General features: G+C 41.1%; 1 protein-coding gene across 4 annotated transcripts in view; it reads right to left on the minus strand.

The window, feature by feature from the left end:
• The window catches only part of NTRK2 (neurotrophic receptor tyrosine kinase 2), a 265538-nt gene that overhangs the window by 234160 nt on the left and 5692 nt on the right, over positions 1–25686 (minus strand). For all 4 annotated transcript variants that reach the window (XM_074953176.1, XM_074953175.1, XM_074953177.1 and 1 more), the window contains exons 2-4: positions 7489–7563; positions 7130–7201; positions 1892–1960 (exon numbers count right to left, since the gene is read on the minus strand). In XM_074953176.1, the coding sequence (XP_074809277.1) occupies positions 1892–1960; positions 7130–7201; positions 7489–7563 (216 nt within the window). The remainder of the gene's footprint in view (positions 1–1891; positions 1961–7129; positions 7202–7488; positions 7564–25686) is intronic.

Genomic DNA, 25686 nt, shown 5'->3' on the forward strand with positions numbered 1-25686 from the left:
CTTCAAAAAGATCAACATGATCCACTGTGATCTCACTGTACTAACTTGTAAATTACTACCTTTCGCACCTTCAAATCCCTTTCAAAACCCAGTTCAACCATGACACCTATAAGAAATTGGTCACCTGATAACAGAGTGGTCCAGAGGAGGTCAGTATAGCTCATGTGTAAACTGAAGTTATTCAATTTAATACAGTGGAGTAATTTCAGCTATATATTGACATAAATGCCTGCAGAATTTGGGCTTAGAATTGAAGTCAGTACTTTTTCACAGTCACCCTGAGCCAAATCAGGCTATCAGTTACACTTGTGAAATCCAGGGGGCAAAAATGGCTCCATAACTTTTCCTAGTTGTTCAGTAACACTAATAGAACCCCAGACAATATGTTTTTGCTTCAACAGCTTGCTTTGTGCATTAAGATACTGTGCACCAATTTAAACAGTATCATCTTTATAGCTGAGATGATATCAGCTACCAAATATAGAGGTGAAAGTGCCAGATGTCAGGTAAAAGTGCCTTTTTTTGGATGGACAGGTGCAGAGAGAGGAATGTAAGGAGTGTTTGGGATTTTAGAAAAAATTACAGATACCTAACAGAACAGATCAAATGGAAGCATTTTGCAACTAGCTATTCTTTCCATTTGAATGCTCAGTGATTACCAAATGATGAAAGAAAATTCCAGTGAATGAAGTTCTGTGGACTGTAGAGTGATTATACTACCTTAATCATCAACAGAACATACCTAAGGGGCATAATCTCATTTTGGTGCCAGGGATTTGTGCACTTCATTTTTCCTATACTGAAATGAGAACATACTCCAAAAGATGTCTGAGATTACAACACATTCTTCTTGGCTAATATTTCTGACTTGTCTACTTTATATCTCCAGGGCCCTGATCTTGTACTGAGCTCTGAGAAACCAGAAACCTTCCCATTTCAGAACAACCTGTTCAGCTTACTGGCTTCTGAAAGTCCCTTCTTTAGGCACCTAACGTTCCCCACGCATTGTATGGGGAGTCTGGATGCCTACCTTGTGACTGACAATTCCCCTGGCCTGCAGGCTCCTTAAGTGGTTAGGTGTTGCAACACTGAGTGGAGCAAACCCTAAATACCAGGGCCCAAATACTTAACCTCTTCTGTGTGTAAGTTAACCCAACCTATAAACAGGAATACCAATAATTACTACACCAGAAGTATTGTATGGCTCTTTTTTCACTTATGATTAAATATGAGAAAGTTCTATGTTAATACATATACATACATCCTGCTTAAAAGAGCCTAGAATACAGATGCATAGTTTAAACAACCAGAATAAGCAAAATGTATGTTAACCACATGGCTATAGAATATTTGTAATGTAAAATCTATTTCAGTTCAGAACAATTTTGTTTTCAGGAAAAGAAAAACATTATTGAATGGCCCAACACATAACTGCTGCAAGGCCAGTAAAATACAAGAAAATGAGGAAAACACTTAACATGAAGATCTGCAAGTGGTTAATTTTTTACTATACTACAGAGAGAAGGTACTTCAGGCTTCCACCTTCATTAATCCAAAAAACAATAGTTTCATGTGAAACTATTTCAGAATAGAACACTTTAAAGCTGATGAGGAAAAGCAAGTTTTATCCACAGATTAATTTGTGTTGCACTGGAGAGAAAGCAAATGTCATGGTGTTTTGCTACAGTATTGCATTAAATTAATACCTTTTTTAAACAATGTCATCATCCAAAGACCACTTACCTTTTCTAAAGACACGGGATGAAACTCTGGCCCCACTAAAGTCAGTGGCACCCATTGACTTCAGTGGATCAAGCCCTAAAAGCTCTCAGACTGCTATTCTATTTCCAACACACAAATAATCTTCATTTAAAAAAAACCCACTACTTACAGATCAGACAAATTCAGATGGCGGAAAGTCTTCTTATACAAACTCGAGAGCTTATTTCTGGAGAAATTACTGTGAGAAAACAGAACATTAGATTTTATTAGTATTTCTGGTTTTCATAACCAAAATATAGAAACAGTGTTGTTTTGAAAATTGAGCCCAATCTAACCACGAAGAAAATCTGTGGGTTTCCTTCCACTGAGTTCAACAGGAGATGGATAGGGATCTAAATTCTTCTGATAGCCCAATATGGCTTTGAAGATTCGTAATTCAACATGCACCTTGTTTTGATGGCTAACTTCATAAACAAGTTCAACACTGGACAAAATTTTCACCTTTCAACACTTCTAGCCATGCAGAAAAAACAGTGGATTTCATTTCAAAAGGACCTGTGTAAAGTCCAGATGTTAGTTACATTCCTATTTATCCATAAGCAAAATGGGTGTTTCCCATACCTTCTTTGAGTCTGCACTGCACTCTGCGCTCATCTAACCCCAACCACATGCTAGCACACATCCTCAACATAAGCCTTTTAGTTATTCTTTTCAAACCGTGTGTGCAATAAGAGAGAGATCAAAAGGCAAATTGTAAAATGCTAACATTAGGGGGTTTTATGTCAATTAAGCATTTACTGCTTCCAAATATAATTAACTGAAAGGTTCTTTTCAAGTTTTTTAGGTCAGAGAAATGTTCATCTTAATCAGAAATGCCTCACTCCCAAACCTGTAAAAAAATGTTCCCCACCTTTCCTCCACAAATCAGAAAAGGGGTACTTTTTCTTGTGGTTCTTTCAGTGCACTAATTAATGGTATAGAGAGCAACAGTAAACTGTAACACTGCCAACAGCCCAGTGCAAATTAGTAGTATGAGCCAAAATACCATATGCATTTTATACAGTATTACGAAGGCACGAGAGGGGCTCCATAGTTAATGTTGCATTGAAATCTGCACTTAAACCATGGATTAATGTAGTTACACCTTTAACCTTGATTTAATTGGTCTTGGTCTGCCTTAGCCCTCCCTAGATTTGATCTTGCCCAGATAAATCAAGGCTAAAGGTGTAATTTGCATCTACACCAGGGAAGATGTTGTGGGTAAGTAAGAATTAGCTACCACATGTTAGCTAACCCTGACCTAACCGTAACTTCTTTCCATGAGCTAGACAAACTCTGTGTTAGGAGACTGGAGGTTAGGTGACCCAGTGCTTTAGGGCCCAGTACTGCGAGCCATGCCTATATGAATAGTACTTAACTCAGTCAAATCAGTGGGCCTGATCCTCTACTGCCTTGCACCTTACATAGCCATTTACACCTGTGAAATGGGGGGCGGGGGTAACATGCTACCTTACCAAACTGTCACTTTGCACAGGTGTAAATGACTAGGTAAGGTGCAAAGCTGAGGAGAATCTGGCCCACTGATTTAAGTGAGGCTACTCACAGGAGCAAGGATTACGCCATCTTTATGAAACACAATTTTGAAAAATGATAAGAAACTCCATGGGCCTGACTCTCCTTTCGCTTACACCAGCCAAGTAGCTTCAGTGGAGTTACTTCTGACTTATGCCAGTGCACATAAGATCAGAATAAGGCTCACTGTATTTATGGAAAACAATAAGAAAAATGCTCAACTGCATTCTTGGTTATGGGCTGACACATTTAGGGCTTTATGACTAGTCTTTTCTTCTGTGCAGTTAAGGGCCTTCAGATTTTTCAAACTGGCATTTAATTCAATTGAAATTCTTGAGCCCTATGTTATATATATCATCTTGAACTATATTATGTCAGTATATTTATTGTTATATATATTTTCCATAAACTGAGCACTTTATATTGATTACTAAAATCTCTGCTTTGGTCCCTTCAATCCACAGTAAGTGAATAGGCATAGACCAGGGTTACTAGATGGTTGGGAAAGACACAGTTGTTTTTTTTCTGGAACGGTAATTATAAGTTAACTCCTTAGTTCAATATCATAGTAAAGAATTATTATGGCTAGCATCCACAACAGTAAGTATATACACACATAAGACTTTGTTAACTTAGAGTTAAGGGCCTAGATCTTGAGCTACAGCCAAGCTCCGCTCAACAGCTTGGGAAGTAAAGAGAAGATGAGGGAGGGGAGGCAAAAGTAGGGTAAAACCAGCTTCATGCACTCTACTTCGGATCCGTTTCTCATTTACCACAAAAACACACAAAAAAAACCCTTGTACTGCACATTTAGACTGTGATTAAAAAAAAAATCAGATCAACTCCCCAGTCCCTGTTACTAAACATGTGTTAGCTAATCCCAACCTAACCACAAACTGTTCCCTACTGTAGATACAAGTTAGCACTGTTAACTTTGATTTAGCTGTTCAAGGTCGACTCTAGTGAGGAGCCTGAGGCCAATCTCAACCAGCTATATCAAGATAAAAAGTGTTAGCCTGTATTTACACAACGGGGAAAAGGAGAAAGGCTGTAGTTAGGTCAGGGTTAGATATATAGCTAATGTAGATCTCTCTTCTTAATCTAGTCAAGCCCACAGCACTCGGCTACCACGGTGATAGCACACTAAAAACACCAAAGTAGATTTGAATATATAAAATGTATGCAATTATGTACATTCTTGGTACATGACAATGGCTTTTTAATGTTTTAGTAAATATTCACTACTTGTGACCTTTATTGCTACATTTAAAGGTATTAATATAATGTAAAGAAAGTGCATTAAACAGGTCTATTAAAAAAAACATTGTTACTGCTGCTGAGTTTATAAATTACAGCATTGCTACAACAGTTCTGTTTAATAGCTTTTAAAGGTGATTGTTGAGTAATTTGAGTCTAAGGTCAATGAGAATACCAGAATTAAACTAGCAAGGCTCTTAATTACATTTAAGTGATATCTATTGGAGCATTTCACTTTCTGTTGTTTACATTATTACTGAACCTTAGTGGTTTGAGCATTGGCCTGCTAAACCCAGGGTTGTGAGTTCAATCCTTGAGGGGGCCATTTAGGGATCTGGGCCAAAATTTTGGGGGGGGAGGGATAGCTCAGGGGGGGAGGGATACCTCAGTGGTTTAAGCATTGGCCTGCTAAACCCAGGGTTGTGAGTTCAATCCTTGAGGGGGCCATTTGGTATCTGGGGCAAAAATTGGGGATTGGTCCTGCTTTGAGCAGGGGGTTGGACTAGATGACCTCCTGAGGTCCCTTCCAACCCTGGTATTCTATGATCATACATCAGTTGTGGAAAGGCATTTTGGCTACAAAGGTTTGGCCTAGAAAATAAGTAAATGCCAAAAAGCATTTGAATAGCTGCGTGTTAGTAGATTCATTAGCATCTGATATTATTATATGCTATTATTATTTATGTTGTAAGAATACAGTGTTTATTTTTTAGTGAAGTCTTGTGACTGCATTAAAGATTTCTCCTGTGAGAGGATTACAGCCATAATATTTTCATTAGCAAAATTAAAGTTCTTACAATTAGCTTTAATCTTCATAAGAATATTTGTTTGTAAAAAAAATCCCAATAAGCTCCAAATGGCTAGACATAAACTTTTGCTTTAAAATGAAATGTAAGATTTTCCTTAGTCTTTTGCTGAGAAGGTTACTATTAATTAAACATGACTGATTTCAGTTTTTCACAATTTTCATTGCCCAGACCACATCTCAGGGTCCATCCTGCTCCCAGTGACGTCAACAGGAGCATTGCCACTGATTTCAATGGTCCCAGACCTTGAAACAACAGGCTTTTTGGGCAGATTTTTTAAAATCATTAAGAAATCATGTAAAGAATAAACAAATGAATTTTTCTACAGAAATAATAAATCCAAAGGCCTAGGCAGAACTACCTTCATGCTAATTGCGCTATCACTTTAGCTCATCTATTGTAAATATAACAAGTGGCACTAAGTAATCATTTTCAGTCTTACCCAGCCATTTTATATGTTTGGCAAGATTACTAATCCCTATTGTATCACTGCTCAGGAGGAAATCATAATTTAATGACCAATTGTCATAGGAAAAGCAAGTATATACCCAACTAGTAGCTCTTACTTTATATGGTATTTCTATGGTTTTGCATTGGTATGGCTCTGGTCAAAGCAATTTGTTTTATTAATGACTAGATGAAATAATTTAACATGCCTGTAAAATGTGTGTTACATTCTCCCTCTCATAGTTTGGCCACATAAGGGGTAACAGCCTACTACTGCTACCAGCAAATTGAGATATCATATGTTTTTGGTTAAATTACTATTAATTTTATCCTCCTATGACATATTTTTCTTGGAAAACAAAATTGCAGAAAGGGAATTTATTGTAGTATAACAGCACCCAGTCCTGGCCCCAATTCAGCAATCCATCTCTATTACACAAAGCACTCAATCAAGCACCTGCTTAACTTAATACCTGTGCTTAAGTCTCATTGATTCACTCATACACATGCCTAAAGTTAAGAAGGTGCTTAAGAGCTTTGCTGAATAGTGATAGACTTACGCACTTACTTGAATGCTTTCCTGAACTAGAGTTCATGTAATGTGCTAAACCCCCGCTGCTCATTTCAGCACCTTGCGGAATTGAGACCACAATCCTAAATATGAGAAGTAGGAGTGAGTTCAGCTCTATGTTTCTCAAAGGGCTTGTCTACACTGTGCATAGGTCTGCACCGGGGGTGGGGGGGGAGGAGGGTGTAAATTCTACTCACCAGCATATCGCACACTAACTGGTCCATGTAGCACGTGCTAAAAACTCCTTAGTGTGTGTTAACGTGGTCCCACACAGTATTACATTAATGTTCACCAGGGAACTTTTAGTGTACCACAGCAGAATCCACATGGGCCAGTTAGTGTGTGACATGCTGGTGTGGACTAGAATTTACACCCCTTTAGTGCGGACTAACATACTGTGTAGACAAGCCCAAACTGACAGGCACCTATCTTCTTCAGGGACATGTAAGCAAACCGACAAAAACAGAAGAAACTGAGCTGGTCATTTTTCTGAGTTGTTTTCACAGAGGACTCTGGACTACTCATCCTTTGCCAAGTCCAAAGCAGAAATGATCCAGCACAACAAAATTAACAGGTTGCCCCCGCACCACTTGCTTATAATACAGTTCCACTTTTATGCCAAAGTTTTTAGCAAAAGATCCTTAAACACCTCCTTCTTTAAAACACTTTATACCAGGAGAATGAGAAGAAAGGGAAGGGAAGTAATAAGCTCTGGGTAGTTCTGACCTACAAGACATGAGCTGTTCTGACTCACATGTACTGCAGGTTGGTGTTTTTCAGAAATGCCTGACGGGACACAAACTTTAAGCCTGAATCCACCACGGTTCTGTGAAAACATATAATGTTAAAATTGTTAGTGTTGGTCAGTTAAAATAAAATTGATTAATAAATAATAATAATGGTTAGAATAAGATTTGGGATTACAATTAACCCAAATCATTTGTAAGTAATTAAATTGTAACCTCTTTGGGGCAACGACTGTCTTTTTTTAATTCATATTTGTATTGTGCCCAGCGCAATAAGGCCCTGCTCATTGACTGGGGCCTATAAATCCTATTGTAAGAGAAACTACAAATATTAATGTTAAACAAAAATAGTAAGTCAGATACTCACAGGTTTTTCAGTCCAACATAAAGTCCAACTTCATTGTTATTGATACTTTCTAATTTCCGCTGGTTTGCGATGTAACTATAGAAAAAAAAAGACAGAGAAAGCAAGTGAAGAAAGCAGCTTCATTACCTGTTCCTGTTATTTAGATTGTCTCAGGCACTATTGATAGGTGAAATATAAAAAGTAATGAAGGTTTCTGACCAACTTCAGTCAACACGGAATCATGTGTCTGCAGAGCTAAATACTTCTTGCCACCTTCCCAAGTATTTAACTAGATGCCTTGTTGCAGAACATTTATGGTAATTTTTACTCAGGGGAAACAATCTTGCACAGAGAGGGAGGTCTTCACACTGAGCAGATAATAAACAAAATTTCTTTATAATGCCACTTTCTCTGAAACCTGCTCTTTCCTGGCTCATTACTTTTGCATAACAAGAAGGCCAGACCCTCAACTGGTGTAAATTGTGCACAAGTAGAGTCTGGCCTTAGTTTGTTAATACTAGATACACTTAACATCATCACTCATTAAGCTGTTTTTCTCCCTGCCCCTTAGCTGGAGATTTATTTACACCATACTACAATCGGAAGACAAAACAAACTAATCATTCTTGGTTGTATTATGCATACAATGAGCCCCAGCTGAACATAATACAACAGAAGGAGAAAGCATCATGATAGATCAAAAGCATCAGCCAACCCCACTATGCACCAGGAACCTCTTTATGTGTCACCAATGTAGCAGATATGAGCATCAAATGACAGTGATGGCTCTGCAGGATTTCTTGGGATAAGAGTAATACAGTGAAGCCATTGTAAAATAATAAAAGAATACAGAGTTCCTTACATAACCTTGTTATCCCACGGATTTTATAAACCAATCTGATTTAAACTCTCGAAACTCATTAGGGGCCAATCCAAAAACAATGAAATAACATATTAAAGATGATGGATAATGAAATCCTCCCATTTGAGAGCCATCAGGCAGATCTTCCCCATTCTCTGTTAAACTGTTTTCAAGCATGACAGGGGATGTCATTTAGAATCTTCCTCTACCTGTGTGACTTTGGAAGCCCCTCAATGCCAACTGGCAGAGGGCACATCATATCTTAACTCACATCAGACCTGACACACTCATTGCCTCAACACACTGTGGTCATGATCTGTATCTAAAAGGCAGCATGTAAGGTGTTATATGCAAATGGATAGTATTATTGTGGGATGTTTGTATGGTGGTGTATAAAGAATAATAGATGATTGCTGGAAAATATGTTCTTAAAATATGGTTGGCAAGCAGTGCATAATCCCAGCCTGTTCTAGACAAAGGAATGTTGTTTCACCTGCTTGACTGTGTCTCCAATGTAAATTGAGCAAGGTGAGGCCAGAAAAAACGAAAGTACATTTACATATAAGGTAAACAAAGCCATCAAACTGGCAAGTGGGGGAAATGACCACTTAACAACCACGATGGGGGATGGAAGCTGTACCCCCAGGAAGCCTTCCTGGCTTTTGAAACAGAGGCAATGGACTTTGGGAAATACAGGCAGAAATAGAAAGCCATTTTGGCATCCTCACCTGAGGGAGAAAAGAGGCCTTGAAAACTGAGAAAAGTGGGTCTTTCAACCCAGTTGGTGGAACTCTCTGAGAACTGATTGTAGATGAGAAAGTTGCTTAGACACAGATTGTAACTTGCTAAAGTTAAGTTTTAGTCACTAGAAAGCACATTTTGTTTTCTTTGTAACCTTTCATCTCTCTTTCACTCTTATTTGAAATCATTTAAACTCTGTTTGTTAATAAAACTTATTGTTTTATTACAAGAACATTTCTCAGTGTTGTTATATTGAAGAGAAGTGTAAGTCTTCAGCTAACCTCACAGGTTGTCTCTGTGTGCCAGAGAGCTGACACACAGCTTAGCAGCAGCAAAGCCCATTCTTGGTGAGGCAAAGCAGTAACACAGTGGCTCACAGTTCTGGGTGGCCTGAGCAAAACATCACAACCTGCTGCTCAATTCTAGGTGTAGAGAATATGGCTGTGAGGTTTCAGAGCCACGTCCCCTATTATGTGGTCAGTGTTCAATCAATAATTAGTACCATAGTTAGACTTGGAGAAGACTGGGGAGAAATGTAAAGGGACAGGAGTTTAGGAAGATGTATGCAGAGGCATGGAAGGGGGAACCAGAAAGGATATAGAATCAGGGTCAGAGAGATGGGTCAACCAATTTTAGATGAAGATCAAGCTTGCAACAAAATTGTAGTCTCTACAGACATTTATGTAACTCTACAATACCACAGAACACATCGTAAAAATCAGCCATTCTAATTCTAATCATAAAACATTCATTTATTCCATCAGCACCTCCCAGTATGAGAATGTGTAGAACTCTGACATAACTGGAACTTAATCAGCACGTGTAAATCAGCTTTGGTCCACTGAAGTGAATCCTTTACACCAGCCAAAGATCTGGCCTTAAATGCACAATACATAAAATCAACAGTGTAATCTAACAGTATATTTCCTTTACAGAACAAAATGAGGCATGGCTCCTGGAATTAGGCACGGCTGCCGTGCTCCCTGGCTTGACATGGTTTTCATCATAAACAGAGTTACAGTTTGGTTCAACGGCTTTCAGCACCCCTACTATACAAATTGTTCCAGCACCCTTGAAATGAGGGGACAAATTTCAGGTTCGATGAGTAGTATGCGGTCAAAAAGAGCCCACTCACACCAACTTAGACTGCAAGCTCTGGGGCAGGGACAGTCTTTGTTCTGTGTTTGTATAACACCTAGGACGATGGGTCCTGGTCTATGACTAGGGCTCCTAGATACTATGGTAATAACAATAATTGCCCCCCGGAGAAGGTCAAGCCACTGCACCATCCCAGTGCTGGTGCTAGCTTTTCCAAGAGAGCTGGGCTATGGCCCTACCCCTCTGCCACCTGAACTGAAAGGAGTGGAGGAGTTGCCACAACTGCATGCATGAGGTTGGAGCTGCAGGACAAATTCAGGCTGTGTTAACCAGAATTCCTGTCAAAGCAACCACTGCAGTACAGTTTCTTTTTACACAACACCCTTAACACAGGTCATCATAGAAAGGCAAATGAAGTCTTATGAAGTCCTAAGAGGGGAAAATAGACAGTTGTATCTTACCACAAACAGGTTGTATCTTCTTACTACCCATTTTATCTTTTGCTTAACATTTTATTTGATTAAATCTTTAAGGCTATTTCATAGCTGAGAGAAAGACAGAGATACGGCTACTGTAGCACGTATACTAGGAGGAGAAGTGAGTAAGATAATCCTTTGTTTAAGCCAGAGAGAGGTTTGAGATAAAAGCTCTTATCTGACTGGAAACTATTTTTACCACCTTCACAACTACTCTACCTTGATGCTACTTATCATTTTATATTAATACTCCTAAAAGTTCTGACTTTCAGTGGGCAATGTTGAGAAATGTAATATGTTTGCCTGGCCTTAAGAATACTCATCCTTTCTCTTACATGAACATTTTCAGTGCAACATACAAGAAAAATATCCATACTCCATGACTGGCTGAAGCCATGTGATAAGACAGAATCTCCCACTGTACACTGCAGCACAATATAACAATATTGAGGTTTGGAAAGATATTAACCAATCAGAACACATATACCAATTACAGCTCCAAACTGAATCCTCAGCAGTCAGCAACACTGTTCCTTGGATCTACTACTACACCAAATCTCTCTCCTACTTGAATGATTTATCAGTTAACAATAGTTGCTTCCAGACCTCTAATTTCATCTCCCCATGGCCATTATGAGGCCTATTAATTCTGATAAAGACATTCAGAATCACATTTCATACTGATTTCATACTTCAATCCACATCAAGTTGTTCACCTCAACACAATTCAAATTGTATAATATCACATACTCATACCTCACTATTGTAAGCCCATTTTAAATCTTATATTCAAAGACTTGTAACTTTTTCAAAGATTTTCCTTTTGAACTGGAACATAACCTACTTCTGCTCAGCACAAAGGTGAAACGTTTGGGAAAAACGGCAGAAAATCAGCAGAACCATGTCTAAATTATGTGAACATGAAAACAATATATTTTTCATTCTTTAAAACAATTTGGACTCTTTTGTATTTGAACAGTTCAGAAAAAAAAGGATTCATTCTAAATTTTCAAATGTGATATGTTCATATTCCTTTCCTAAGTCTGAAAACATTTGGTTAGCTGAAGTATGTCCCCTTAATTTATTTGATTTATTCCATTTTCTCTGGACAAATGTAATTTAAATTACACCCCTCTGTTTGGCGCTGCAAGGATATTTTTTAAAACCAGAAGTGTACTCACATTAACTACTTAGATATGAGGGAATAATACTGTAATTCAGCTCCAGCAGTATTTCTGCTGCCAGAAAATACCTTTTATGGGAAACATACTTCCTAACACGAAAGAAAGAAATAAAGAAAAAAACCCAGCAAGCTTTGGTTCATACTGCTGGGGGAAAGTTTTTAAAACAAAATGAATAAATATTCCCTGGTGAACAGTCAGCGACGAGTTTCTGGGCTACAGGAGAACTTTCACCACAGGTTATTTTTTCTCCAGTCCTTTGGGGAGAAGAGCAGAGCACTCCAGACCTTGAACGAGACTAGATGAACTTCATCATAGACTGGCGGGTCAAATATGTTCCTAGTCTGTGCTAGAAGAATGCATTAGCAATAGATAGGTATGAAATGTTAAACCATGCAAAGCTCCCCAATGTTGTATTTTGTTACCAACTTAAATGTCAAACAAGGTTCATCAGAAGGTTTGCTAACGTTTATGAACCTTTTCAGCAAATCTGGGCTGATTTATGAGTATACATGAAAATCATGCAAAATGTGCAGATGTGACACACCAGATGAAATTTGGCAGTTTCAAATGAATTGCATGTTGAGTTCCTTTGAAGCCAGGACTCAAAAACAAGACTAAGGGGGTGTGAACTCACATAGATTGAAAATGAAGAAATATTTGTATGAATCTTGTATATCAAAATTTTCAAGTTTCAGACTCATCTAGGCAGGGCTGTCCCTAAGGGGGGTGCAGGGCCCAGGGCGGAAGTGACAGATTTGTCACTTCCAGGACAGACCCGTCACTTCCAGGACGACCGCACCGGCCAATCATGCCAGTCTGCAGTGCCCCCCAAAGCGTGGGGCCCAGAGCAGTCACCCCGATTCACCATACCCTAGGAACGGCTATGCATCTAGGGCCCAATAATGCAACTCCCACTCAAACAGGGAATCTCTAAGTGCAGGATCAGACTCCTAATTAGATATAATCCCTGGAAGATGCTCCAATACCATGACATTTATCATAGTTTAAATACATAGACAGACAGATAGCAGGTCCTCTACAGATATACAGGCTTGATCCTGCTCTAATGTATTTCTATGAGTGTCTTCTAATTGACAGCAATGTTAGCAACAGAACTAGAATTCACTACACCGACCACCCCATATCTCAAGAAACAAAACCTCTAACCCCCAGCAGAACTTTCTACAATCTCAAAAGGGAGAAAAGCCAGAGGCTCAAAGAAGCCCACTATGGATTTTGCTATAGCCAATCTAGTTTACTTTGTGGTGTAATGGGCACTGGTACATAACCCTAAACACTTATCTATATAGTGCCCTTCGTGCTCCTACCAGCAGGGGTGTAAATTCTAATGAGTACCAGTGTGCCGTGCACTAACTGGCCCGAGTAGACCCTGCTGGCATGCACTATATGTGCCTTAGTACATGTTGATGTAGCACTGTTTGAAATGGAACTACATTAATGAACACTAGGGAACTTTTAGTGTGTACCAGCCCGGTCCACAGATGCCAGTTAGTGCACAACACACTAAAATGCGTTAGAATTTACATCCCTGCTGGTGCACATTAAGGCACCGCATAGACAAGCCCTTAGATAGATGAGACTCTTATCTAGATACTCTTCCCAGGTATCCCTGTCTATTGTCAGGTTACCATATTTGCACAGAATACGTAGAAAATTCTGAAAATTAAACTATTTTAAAAAACTAAGGATACAAACAGTGAAATGTGATTAGGCCTTGATATTAGGGGTCAACAAATTCTGCCATCAAATACTGTAATACATTATGGACAAAATATTCAAACATGTTATTGTTTATATATACATTTTTAAGATTTTTGGCAAATCCTTTATTAGGAAGTGTCGCCTACGGAGCATTCTCTCACTATTTGCTGATACCACTCACAAAAGGACAGATTATGAATATTACAGAACAAAAAAGAACTTTGTGTGTTTGTATATCTTCATCTGAGACACCTGAGCTTTGGAACTCACTCTCCTCCCCATACGGTCCAACACAGCCCATGTTTTTTAACCATCAGAGCATACTGCATATCTAATCCCTTTTCCCAGTCTTTTCGAGAGGGTTGAGATATATCCATTTACAGTTCATATCTCTGGCTGGCGGGATTATTCCACCCCCGCTTCTTGATTTTGGGAAGATCCTCTATTTCTGTCTTCGTTAGTCGACTTGTATTATTAATATAGGACAAAGGTGCCTTAGATCCTGGACTGGCATGATTTATGTTCTGTATTAATCTAAATAAATAAAAGAAAACCCTAAGAAAAACAATGGGATTTTATTGTGCATACCAGTAGTGCCAGCCTCAGAAGTTCAAAGATCATGAGTCAGAAACCCCCCCAAAATCATGAGACTGACATAAAAATCATAAGGCTTAAAAAAAAAAAAAAAGATTAAACCACGTGCTTTGGTCTGTCTTCTGATGTTTGAACTCCCCATGCTCGTCCCCATTGTGGGTGTGGCAGCTTTACAGCACTGCCAACTTGACAAATCTTTAGTGAGTACAGTGAGTTTGATCGCCATTACAGGAGCTCTCACTAGAGGACCCTGCTGAGATTGGGGCCCCATTGTGTTCGACTCTGTACAAACACATAGCAAGAGACTGCCCATGACCTGTAGAGCTTACAGGCAAGTGCAACACACAGAAGTGAGTTTGTGATGTAGGAGCCACCACATCACCTCACTGAGGGTCTACGAAACATCTCTTTGGCCTGGTCTACACAACAAAGTTAGGTAGACATAAGCTGCCTTGTGTCCACCTAGTCGTGCATGTGTCTACACTTAAATTGGTCTCCCACTGATGTAAGCTTTCCATTACGCCGACATAGTAATGCCCTCTCCCCAAGCAGCACTGAGCCACAGCAGATGTAGATGTAGTGCAAATGTAGACAATGCATTACCTATATCAACCCTAACAGTACTCCAGCAGCTATCACACAATGCACAACACTGACCGGTCTAGTCACAATTATGAACTCCACTGCTCAGGGGTCATGGAGACCAGAAACTCCACCCCCCACCTTTAAAATCCTGCAACTTTTTGAAATGCCTCAATTATCCATCTTGGCGAGCACACCTAGCAGCTCTCCATTGTTGTGTGCAACTGTCCAGCTGACCATGCTGGCTACACACTCCAGATGCGCTCTGGCTTGGAGCAGACAGGAGATATTGGCTCTCCTGGGCCCGTGGGGAAAAGATGCTGTGTAAGCATAGCTACAGACCAGCCATAGAAACATGGACCTCTCTGAGCAAATTGCACAGGGGATGCAGGAGAAGGGATACAACAGAGACCAGTCGCAGTGCTCTGTGAAAGCAAAGGAACTACGTCAGGCATATCAAAAGTCCAGGGAGGCCAAGAGTTGATTTAGCACTGAGCCATAGACATGCCAACGCCCATGCTCTTGGTCAGTACACACAACGTTGATGCAAGAAGCCAAGTATGCACATGCACAAGCGATATACTAATTGTGGTGGCTTTATGCTGATGTAACTTGCATTAGCAAAAGTCTGTAGTGTAGACAAGCCATTAGACGGAAACAACTTTTAATCCTGGCAGAGTTGGGATGGATTCAAATTGGTGACCTTCAGATGAAAGGCTCTATAGCTCATTAACAATGCCCACAGGCATCTTGTGTCCCAAAAGTGCTAATGTTATATTTTCAGTAATGAGGCTTACTTTTTGGAGAGTTTATTTAATAACATTCTGATCTTTCTGAGCTTGCACAGGCAGGATCTTCCACTCTGTTGGACGCACAGGCAAAATCTCCCATACAGTGCTGTCAGTCACACACAAACTAAATCTGTCACATCTTGTTCTTAAAGGGACCACTCCTATTAGCCAATTACAAAAAATAAAAATGCTACAATAACAAAAAACAAATATTAGCACAACATCTAAATTCATTTTTACATACAAATATTTTGCGATATAAAATCACTCCCAGAATGAGTCAGTGTCCTTATCCTAACTCTTAGTATTAAGAGGGTTTGCACACACATCCTTCAAATCCATAGCACAAACCAATCTATTTCAGCTATAGGAGTAACCAGGAAGGTAAGACATTCTGTTACCTTATATGTGGACCACCCTACAGAAGGAGACACAACACACATTGTGAGTGGGTCACACAAGTATTTGTAAGACAGCACTGGGCATTGGGATTCTTGGCTTCTCTATTCCTGGCCCTGGAAGCAGATTGTGGTTTAGTAGTTACAGACAGCACCACCAAATGTAATATTACCTCTGTCTGAGCCATCTGCAGAAGACTGAATCTCTGGAGGTAAAAGCACGAGTTTCTGTTGCTTGAACTAAAGAACAGACTCTCTTATCACAGAAGTAGTAGCAGAGTTATTAACCTCTAAATGTGATTAGTTGCTAGAGGGTGACACAGGAGCAGTTAGTTTCGGTTACACAAGCACCTAATCTGACATACTCCTTCTGAAAGACTGTGTAAAAACCAGGAAGAGACTTGACTCTATTAGACCTTTGGGTTCCAGTCCCAAGTCAGCCGACGGGTAGTGACCTTGTACAAGCTCTCAGTTATTTTATCTTTGAAATTGGTGAATGATAGCTACCCCCAACCTATGAAATCTCATCTGATAGCAAGGGTTGTGACAGGCACAGAAATATGAAGAGCTGCTGCTAGAACTAATAGTAGATTGTTGTGGCAGTAGCAGCTACCATAGTTTAGGACTAAAGAATCTGTCCCAATGGCACTATTCTGAGCATGCAGCCTAATGGCTCTGGCTGTGCACCCGTTTCCAGGATCTGGCTGTACGGTAGTATTAAGCAATATGATCTAAATTATGTGGGAATCTGAGGGCAGGATGTGGCCCCAGATCTATTGCCTGCAACTTGTTTTCATTTTAATAAATAAAATAGTTGCTTTTAAAATAGGTGAAAGAGTAGCTTTAAATTGAATGGTTATCAACAAATGGGTTGAAATCTAACTTCAATTTAAAAAAAAAAACAAACACCCTGACAGCAACTTTTGCTGAAGACTAAGAGGGATACAAAAAAGTGTGACAAAGATGGAAAAGGAGCTAAAATAACCTTTCTGAAATTTGTGAATAACCACTAGAGTTGAGCCCCAAGCCTGAAAGCTATTCTGTGTGAATGGACTCCTGAGTCTACACAGAGTCCCATTGACTATGAATGGAATAAATTGTAGGATCTAGGCCTTAGTCATAAAAGAGCAAACAGGAGTAAGGTAAGATGTATCACTCTCCCATGCAGCTACACCACAAAACTAGGCCCAGTAACCTGATTAAGAATATAACATTAATTTTATACAGTTACTTCTTCCTCAGGGTCACCCAGTGTGTTTTATCTTTCTTCTAGACTTTACAGGTAGTAAGCTATGTACTGCAAGCTGTGTCCTGTGCAGTGCCAGGCATGCTGTCATAATTAATTCTAAATCAAATAAATAATAACAAATAGATTGGTTTCAAAATATTACACAGTCTGTCTTTAGATATGGTAATAAAACAAATAGAACACCGGAAAATATATAATTACACCCTTGGATTACCAAACTGCAGTTCAGAGACAGGGTCACCTGACCTAAAATAGTTTTGTACCATTGCCTTTCTACCTGCTCACTAGCATATGGAATAGGTTAAGGCAGGGTTGTCTGACCTTGTGAGGCAATGGGTACTTCATCCTCCTGAGTTTGGTGGACAAGGACAAAGTCAAAACAAGAATGAAGTCAGAGAGTTTATTTTTTTCTGTCTCCTTCAAATAAGTGAGGTTTAACATAAGAGTTAGAGGCTTAACGTAAGAAGCACATAACAAAGAGTACCTTCATAAGGAAGAGCAACACTAATCCAGTACTGTTTCTAAAAGCTGGGGGATGGGATTGCATGTCTCCACTTCACCTGAAAATCAAGCTCTCTGCCACACTCTTCTCTCAGCACCTCTTCCCCCTCCAGTTTGGCACCCCACACTGACCAAAACTAACACTGCACTTCAGTTAATCGCCACAAGCCAAACATGAAATAATAATGCAACACATCAACTATAATTTATCTAAACAGTATCAATTATACCACATTAAAACTGTCGACTTATAAACCATCACTAGAATCTGAGCACCTCCCAATCACTAATGAATTTAGTTTCACAGCACATCTGTGATGTCAGAAAGTTATTTCTCTCCTCAGTCTATAGATGGGGAACTGAAGTACAGAGAAATGAAGTAATTTGCCTAGGGTTACACCAGAAGTGTGTTGTAGAACCAGGAGCTGAACCCAAAATTCCTGCCCTACAGTCCATACCTTAAAACCCCAGGGCCATCCTTTCCCCATCAATTGGAATAGAAAAGTGTTGGTAATTCTCATGATGTGGCACACTGCTGGCAACCAGAACCCTGTATTTGAGGCATTTAAACATACTGCACACTTGGCGCAGCATTTGGGTCACATTTTCTTGCTCTTCTGAAGCTTTTCTGCTTCTCAGGAGGCAGCGTATGACAAAAACATAGTAAAAAGAGTGCAGCAATTAAATAGTTACAATATTTTCAAGCATCCTTTGAGGCACCAGGAGGAGCGGCCACCGTTATGTAAGTAAATGCAACATTTAAAAATGGATGCTGTAGACAGAAGTTAAAACCTGAGGACCTTTGTCATTTTCATTCATCCAAGATGGAGTTTTTAATATTCATCCAAGATGGCAGTCTATAACTTAGCAATTAGTAAGAACAGGATTGACTCCCTCTGTGAACTAAAATGTAAAACCAACAGCAGAGAATAACTGACACTTCAGCATATTTAGGATAAAGCTACTTTTAAAAGGTACAACTAGACATATTTAGCCCTACAGCCACCCTTGTAGGTGGCAGGAGAGTATACTTTTTTCCCTCCCCCAGAAGCATATTAGTGCTAGCAGGGAGGATTCACCCTACTGAAGGGCAGCACTGGTTCCTGGGAGAGATGGTGCCCATTCTACAGCTATACCAGCCACCAGGCCCCCAGAAGAAGCAGGGCTTGATTGCAACAGGACAGCCACTCATCTAACTTCTGTCTCCAGAGAATTCTATGAGAACCCTCTGAACCTGGAACATGCCCCCTGATTTGAATGAAGTTCAGCTATGAGAAAACCGAGTCCTATCAAGCCCAAAGGTTTTCCACTTCAGAGCTTGCAAATCCCAGCGCAAGCTCAAGCTGTCTCCAAATATTTGTAAACCCAACAATTGGATCTAACCCAGAGGACTTACACAGCTTTTTAAATACATACACCCTGTGTTGTATTAAAGAGATATTTACATTGGGCCTAATCCTGCAAACACACATGTGCTTAATTTTGCTACAATGAGTAGTCCCACTGAAGACAAAAAGGCTATTCACAGTAGTAAAATTAAGCGTGTGCATTTGCAGGATCAGGGTCAGTGTGTGCCCATTAATTTTCTCAAACTAATTTTTATACAAGGGATCACATACTTCAGAGCTTGTGTAGGCTGAACTCATTGTACACACAGGGTTCTTCTGCATTCCTCCATCCCCTCCCAAGCTCCCTGTGGGCCATCCTCCCATCCCCCTCTATTTCAGAGACTACCTGCAACTTCCCCCATACCCTCTCTCACAACCTGGGACTTGTGTGGCCCCCATTTCCCCCCTCACCCTGAGATAGGGGTTTTTTGTGCCCCCCCAACCTCCACTTGCCAATCTCCCCCTGCCAGGGGTTCTATATGTGCCCACTAGTCTCTCCACCTCCAATACTTGAGTTCCCCATTCTCCCCTCATGCCAGCAGCTCTGTGTGCCCCCCATTCTCTCTCTCCCATCCCACCTTCCTCCCATGCCAGGGGCTCTGCGTTCCCCCTTATCCCCATATCAAGGTTCCCCAATATCCACCCCCACCAGGGTTTGTGTGCTTTCCATTCCCCCATCCTCCCATTCCAGGGTTTACTATTCTCCCCACCCCTTGGCAGGGGTTCTGTGTGCCCTCCTTACCCCCCCCCCCCGCCACACCACGATCCGCCATTTCCCCCTCCCCCCAAACCAGGGGCTCTCCATACACTCCCATTACTCCCTTCCCCCACACCAGGAGCTGTCTCCCCCACCCCCATTTCCCCTGATTCTAGGACCCCTGTGTGTCCTCCTTCCCCCCTCTACCTGTACTGTCTCCAGTTCCCCAGTTTGTCACCCTCCTCCACACACCAGAGGCTGTGTGCCTGCCTCAATTCCCCAGTTCCCCCTATCCCTTCCCATTCTCCCCTTTCCATCCTCACCCCTGCAAGATAAATCATTCAGGGCCTCAAGATGTTAAACTCTATTGGGAGGACAGGCAGAGATAAGCAGGGATATTGTTATACTGGAAGGTGTTAATGGATGCCATCAACCAGCTGTTTGATCTATTTATGTTAATCAGGTGGCAGCGTCTTCCCCATTCTCCCTCTTTTGGTTTTCCAGTTTTCCTCAAAGTTAGTAGTGTTCTAGCCATTGATGCCTAGAACATCACCAGAAATTCTGGAATTGATCAGATTCAAAGTTCAAAAGTTATTGCACTATAGAGAGACTTATAAAAGCCACCAAGTTGATCTCAAGGCTTTTGCAAGCATGGCCAAAAATAATTCAGTCAGAACCCTTTGACAGATTGTCCCATACCAATTATAGGAATCTTCCCTTTTCACTGCTACCTTTAGCACATTAGCTCCAGCAGCACTAGTAGGTGTCTGGCTGCCACAGCACATTCCCAGCTGCTGTGTAAGCATACCCTTTCTCTTGATATTCCTGCCTCTTTCTTGCTTCAGAGAGCGCTGAAAGAGCCTTCAATTTGCCACATCAAATTGTTCTGTCACATTGGGGGGGGAGGGATAGCTCAGTGATTTGAACATTGGCCTGCTAAACCCAGGGTTGTGAGTTCAATCCTTGAGGGGGCCATTTAGGGATCTGGGGCAAAAATTGGGGATTGGTCCTGCTTTGAGCAGGGGGTTGGACTACATGACCTCCTGAGGTCCCTTCCAACCCTGATATTCTATGATTCTGCTACCTTACAGGATGGTCTGCCTCAATGTATAGGAACAGGTGAGCACAAAGCAGAATGTGCGCAGGAACATGCCACCTCCTACAGAGTGCAATAAGCAATTGAATTGTTATTTGAAAGCACATAAGGACTACAGCATCCACACACTTCCTTAGGGAGAAAAGGCTCTTACCTAAAGATCTGACAGACTTCACGCTGTGGGCAGGTCTACACTACCGCTTAAGTCGATCTAACTTACATCGCTCAGGGGTGTGAAAAAAGCCTCCCTTCTCCCCCAAGCAACACAAGTTTCACACTGTCCACACCGGCGCTATGTCAGCAGGAGATGTTTTCCTGCCAACATCACTTATGCTTCTCACCGAGGTGAAGTAATTATGCTGACGGGAGGTCTCTCAGTGGCACAGTGCATCTTCACCAAACATGCTACAGCAATGCAGCTGCATCAGTGCAGCTGTGTTGATGTAGCGCTGTAGTGTAGACTAGCCCTGTGTCAGGATGTGTTTGGAACCTGAATTCATAGAATCATAGAATCATAGAATATCAGGGTTGGAAGGGACCCCAGAAGGTCATCTAGTCCAACCCCCTGCTCGAAGCAGGACCAATTCCCAGTTAAATCATCCCAGCCAGGGCTTTGTCAAGCCTGACCTTAAAAACCTCTAAGGAAGGAGATTCTACCACCTCCCTAGGTAACGCATTCCAGTGTTTCACCACCCTCTTAGTGAAAAAGTTTTTCCTAATATCCAATCTAAACCTCCCCCATTGCAACTTGAGACCATTACTCCTCGTTCTGTCATCTGCTACCATTGAGAACAGTCTAGAGCCATCCTCTTTGGAACCCCCTTTCAGGTAGTTGAAAGCAGCTATCAAATCCCCCCTCATTCTTCTCTTCTGCAGACTAAACAATCCCAGCTCCCTCAGCCTCTCTTCATAAGTCATGTGCTCTAGACCCCTAATCATTTTTGTTGCCCTTCGCTGGACTCTCTCCAATTTATCCACATCCTTCTTGTAGCGTGGGGCCCAAAACTGGACACAGTACTCCAGATGAGGCCTCACCAGTGTCGAATAGAGGGGAACGATCACATCCCTCGATCTGCTCGCTATGCCCCTACTTATACATCCCAAAATGCCATTGGCCTTCTTGGCAACAAGGGCACACTGTTGACTCATATCCAGCTTCTCGTCCACTGTCACCCCTAGGTCCTTTTCCGCAGAACTGCTGCCTAGCCATTCGGTCCCTAGTCTGTAGCGGTGCATTGGATTCTTCCATCCTAAGTGCAGGACCCTGCACTTATCCTTATTGAACCTCATCAGATTTCTTTTGGCCCAATCCTCCAATTTGTTTAGGTCCTTCTGTATCCTATCCCTCCCCTCCAGCGTATCTACCACTCCTCCCAGTTTAGTATCATCTGCAAATTTGCTGAGAGTGCAATCCACACCATCCTCCAGATCATTTATGAAGATATTGAACAAAACCGGCCCCAGGACCGACCCCTGGGGCACTCCACTTGACACCGGCTGCCAACTAGACATGGAGCCATTGATCACTACCCTTTGAGCCCGACAATCTAGCCAGCTTTCTACCCACCTTATAGTGCATTCATCTAGCCCATACTTCCTTAACTTGCTGACAAGAATACTGTGGGAGACCGTGTCAAAAGCTTTGCTAAAGTCAAGAAACAATACATCCACTGCTTTCCCTTCATCCACAGAACCAGTAATCTCATCATAAAAGGAGATTAGATTAGTCAGGCATGACCTTCCCTTGGTGAATCCATGCTGACTGTTCCTGATCACTTTCCTCTCATGTAAGTGAATTAGGCAGCTAAACATTTACCCAGACTTATCCCTTCCAGAAAATCAAAATAAATTGTCCTGATCCTCCAACCTTTTAATTCATAGTGACAGTGTCTTGTTGTCAAGGTTCCTTACCCACTCTGAACTCTAGGGTACAGATGTGGGGATCTGCATGAAAGACCCCCTAAGCTTATTCTTACCAGTTTAGGTTAAAAACTTCCCCAAGGTACAAACTTTGCCTTGTCCTTGAACCGTATGCTGCCACCACCAAGCGTTTTAAATAAAGAACAGGGAAAGAGACCACTTGGAGACATCTTCCCCCAAAATATCCCCCCAAGCACTACACCCCCTTTCCTGGGAAAGGTTTGATAGGAATCCTCACCAATTTGCATAGGTGAACACAGACCCAAACCCTTGGATATTAAGAACAATGAAAAATCAATCAGGTTCTTAAAAGAAGAATTTTAATTAAAGAAAAGGTAAAAGAATCACCTCTGTAAAATCAGGATGATAAATACCTTACAGGGTAATCAGATTCAAAACAAGTTACAAAAGACACAAAAGCAGGAATATACATTCCATCCAGCACAGCTTATTTTACCAGCCATTAAACAAAAGAAAATCTAACGCATTTTCTAGCTAGATTACTTATAGATTACTTACTAACTTTACAGGCGTTGTAAGGCTGCATTCCTGATCTGTTCCCGGCAAAAGCATCACACAGACAGACCAAACCCTTTGTTCCCCCCGCCTCTAGATTTGAAAGAATCTTGTCCCCTCATTGGCCATTTTGGGTCAAGTGCCAGCGGGGTTACCTTAGCTTCTTAACCCTTTACAGGTGAAAGGGTTTTGCCTCTGGCCAGGAGGGATTTTATAGCACTGCATACAGAAAGGTGGTTACCCTTCCCTTTATATTTATGACACTTGTGTTTCGTGTTGTTATCCAAGGCCCATGTACGCCATAGCAAAACTGATCTAACTTCTTCTACAAGACCATTGCATTCTATCACACTTCAGAATCTGCAGCAGCTACAGATAAACAGGAAAATGCAGGACCCAATCCAATGCTCACTGAAGTCAATGGGAGTCCTCCCACTGGGTCAAGCCCTTATGGAAATAAATAAAGCAATTGATGCAGTACCCCTTCTGATACTTAATTTTATATTAATTTAAATTCACTTTATGTTGTCACTGATTTTTAATTCTTCAGATAAAAAAAAAAGGGGGTCAGAGTTAAAAAAGAATTTTTAAAAGTTAGCCGAATTGTGGGCCTACAACCCTTGAAAATATCTCTTCCCTTCCAAACTCAGAAAAGCCAGGAAATTTAGAAATCAGGCTTCTTCCTTTCATCCTTAGTTCATTCTGCTCAGCCAATATGTCGCCGCACATATGCTCTATACCAGTGGTTCTCAACCAGGAGTCCGGGGACCCCTGGGGGTCCGCCAAGCAGGGCCGGCATTAGACTGGCTGGCACCCAGGACAGAAAGCCGAAGCCCCACTGCATGGGGCTTAGGCTCAGGGCCCCGAGCCCTGCCAACCAGGGCTAAACCTGAAACTTGACCAACTGAGCTTCATGGGGCCCCCTGTGGCATGGGGCCCTGGGAGTTGTCCTGCTTGCTACCCCCTGACACTGGTCCTAGCTTTTACGTGCAGAAAAACAGTTATTGTGGCACAAGTGGACTGTGGAGTTTTTAATAGGATGGGGCTGGGGGGGGGATGGGGGTTGTGGAGTTTTTAATAGGATGTTGGGGCGGGGAGGCCTCAGAAAGAAAAAGGTTGAGAATCCCTGCTCTATACGCCGGATCAAATACTTGTCCCATTGAAGTCACTAGAAGTTTTGCTGCTAACTTCAGTGGAGAGAGAATCTCTAACCACGCATCTCCTTAAAGTTAAGGATATGCTTAAGTGCTTTGTTGGATCAGGGCCAGAGTTATTAACACCTTGCAAATCTGAGCCCCACAGACTATAGACTGTAGTAACACAGATTTGCTTCACAAGAGTCTTGCATCCCTGGGTCTGGTTGCAGGGCGAGGATTCTACCCCCACTTATGTCTGGGCATAGCTTGTTTGTTCAGGCCTTGGACAAAGCAGAAATACATCACCCTTTGGAATGATCTACACTAGAAAAATGACCAACTGGTGACAATAGATGTCAGCAACAGATGCAGATGATCAGGTATTGAACATAATTTATGTGCTCGTGTAATCATGTTCAGCTGTTTCAACTGTACTTGTTGACATCCATGATTAGCAATGAGTCATTTTTCTAGATATACTAGGTGTCGTAGATTGCAAATGTATATTTACAATATGGTGTAAATACATCTGTGTATTCTGATTCCATAGCACCATGATAAAAAATCAGGTGAAAAAGTATCTGTACATAAACAACAAGGAATCCGGTGGCACCTTAAAGACCAACAGATTAGCCTTTAAGGTGCCACCGGACTCCTTCTTGTTTCTGTGGATACAGACTAACACAGCTACCCCCGATATCTGCACATATGTATTTAAGTTTTTTCATTTGTTTTGTGCAGATTTAGTTCACGTGAAAGGTGCATAGGGCTGAGACACTTTTTCCCAGGCAGTAGATTCATGTGATTTTTCAACCACTATATTTTTATTTTTCAAATCTGCTTAAGTAATGACTAATGGATACAATGAACACTGCACCTGCACATTTCACTTTTTAAAGGAACACTTTCAGAATAAAAAAAAACCTTTGATATCAGTAAAGTATTAAAATAGAAAGAATCTTTAAAATTGATCTTTTTCTCTCCATGTATTCTTTACTTTTTTGCACTTATCTGTGGTAGAACAATAAAATTAGACTAGTTTCAGAGTAACAGCCGTGTTAGTCTGTATTCGCAAAAAGAAAAGGAGTACTTGTGGCACCTTAGAGACTAACCAATTTATTTGAGCATAAGTTTTCGTGAGCTACAGCTCACTTCATCGGATGCATAATGTGGAAAATACAGAAGATGTTTTTATACACACAAATCATGAAAAAATGGGTGTTAATCACTACAAAAGGTTTTCTCTCCCCCCACCCCACTCTCCTGCT

The sequence above is a fragment of the Natator depressus genome, chromosome 5 (assembly GCF_965152275.1).
Source record: "Natator depressus isolate rNatDep1 chromosome 5, rNatDep2.hap1, whole genome shotgun sequence".
Lineage (NCBI taxonomy): Eukaryota > Metazoa > Chordata > Testudines > Cheloniidae > Natator > Natator depressus.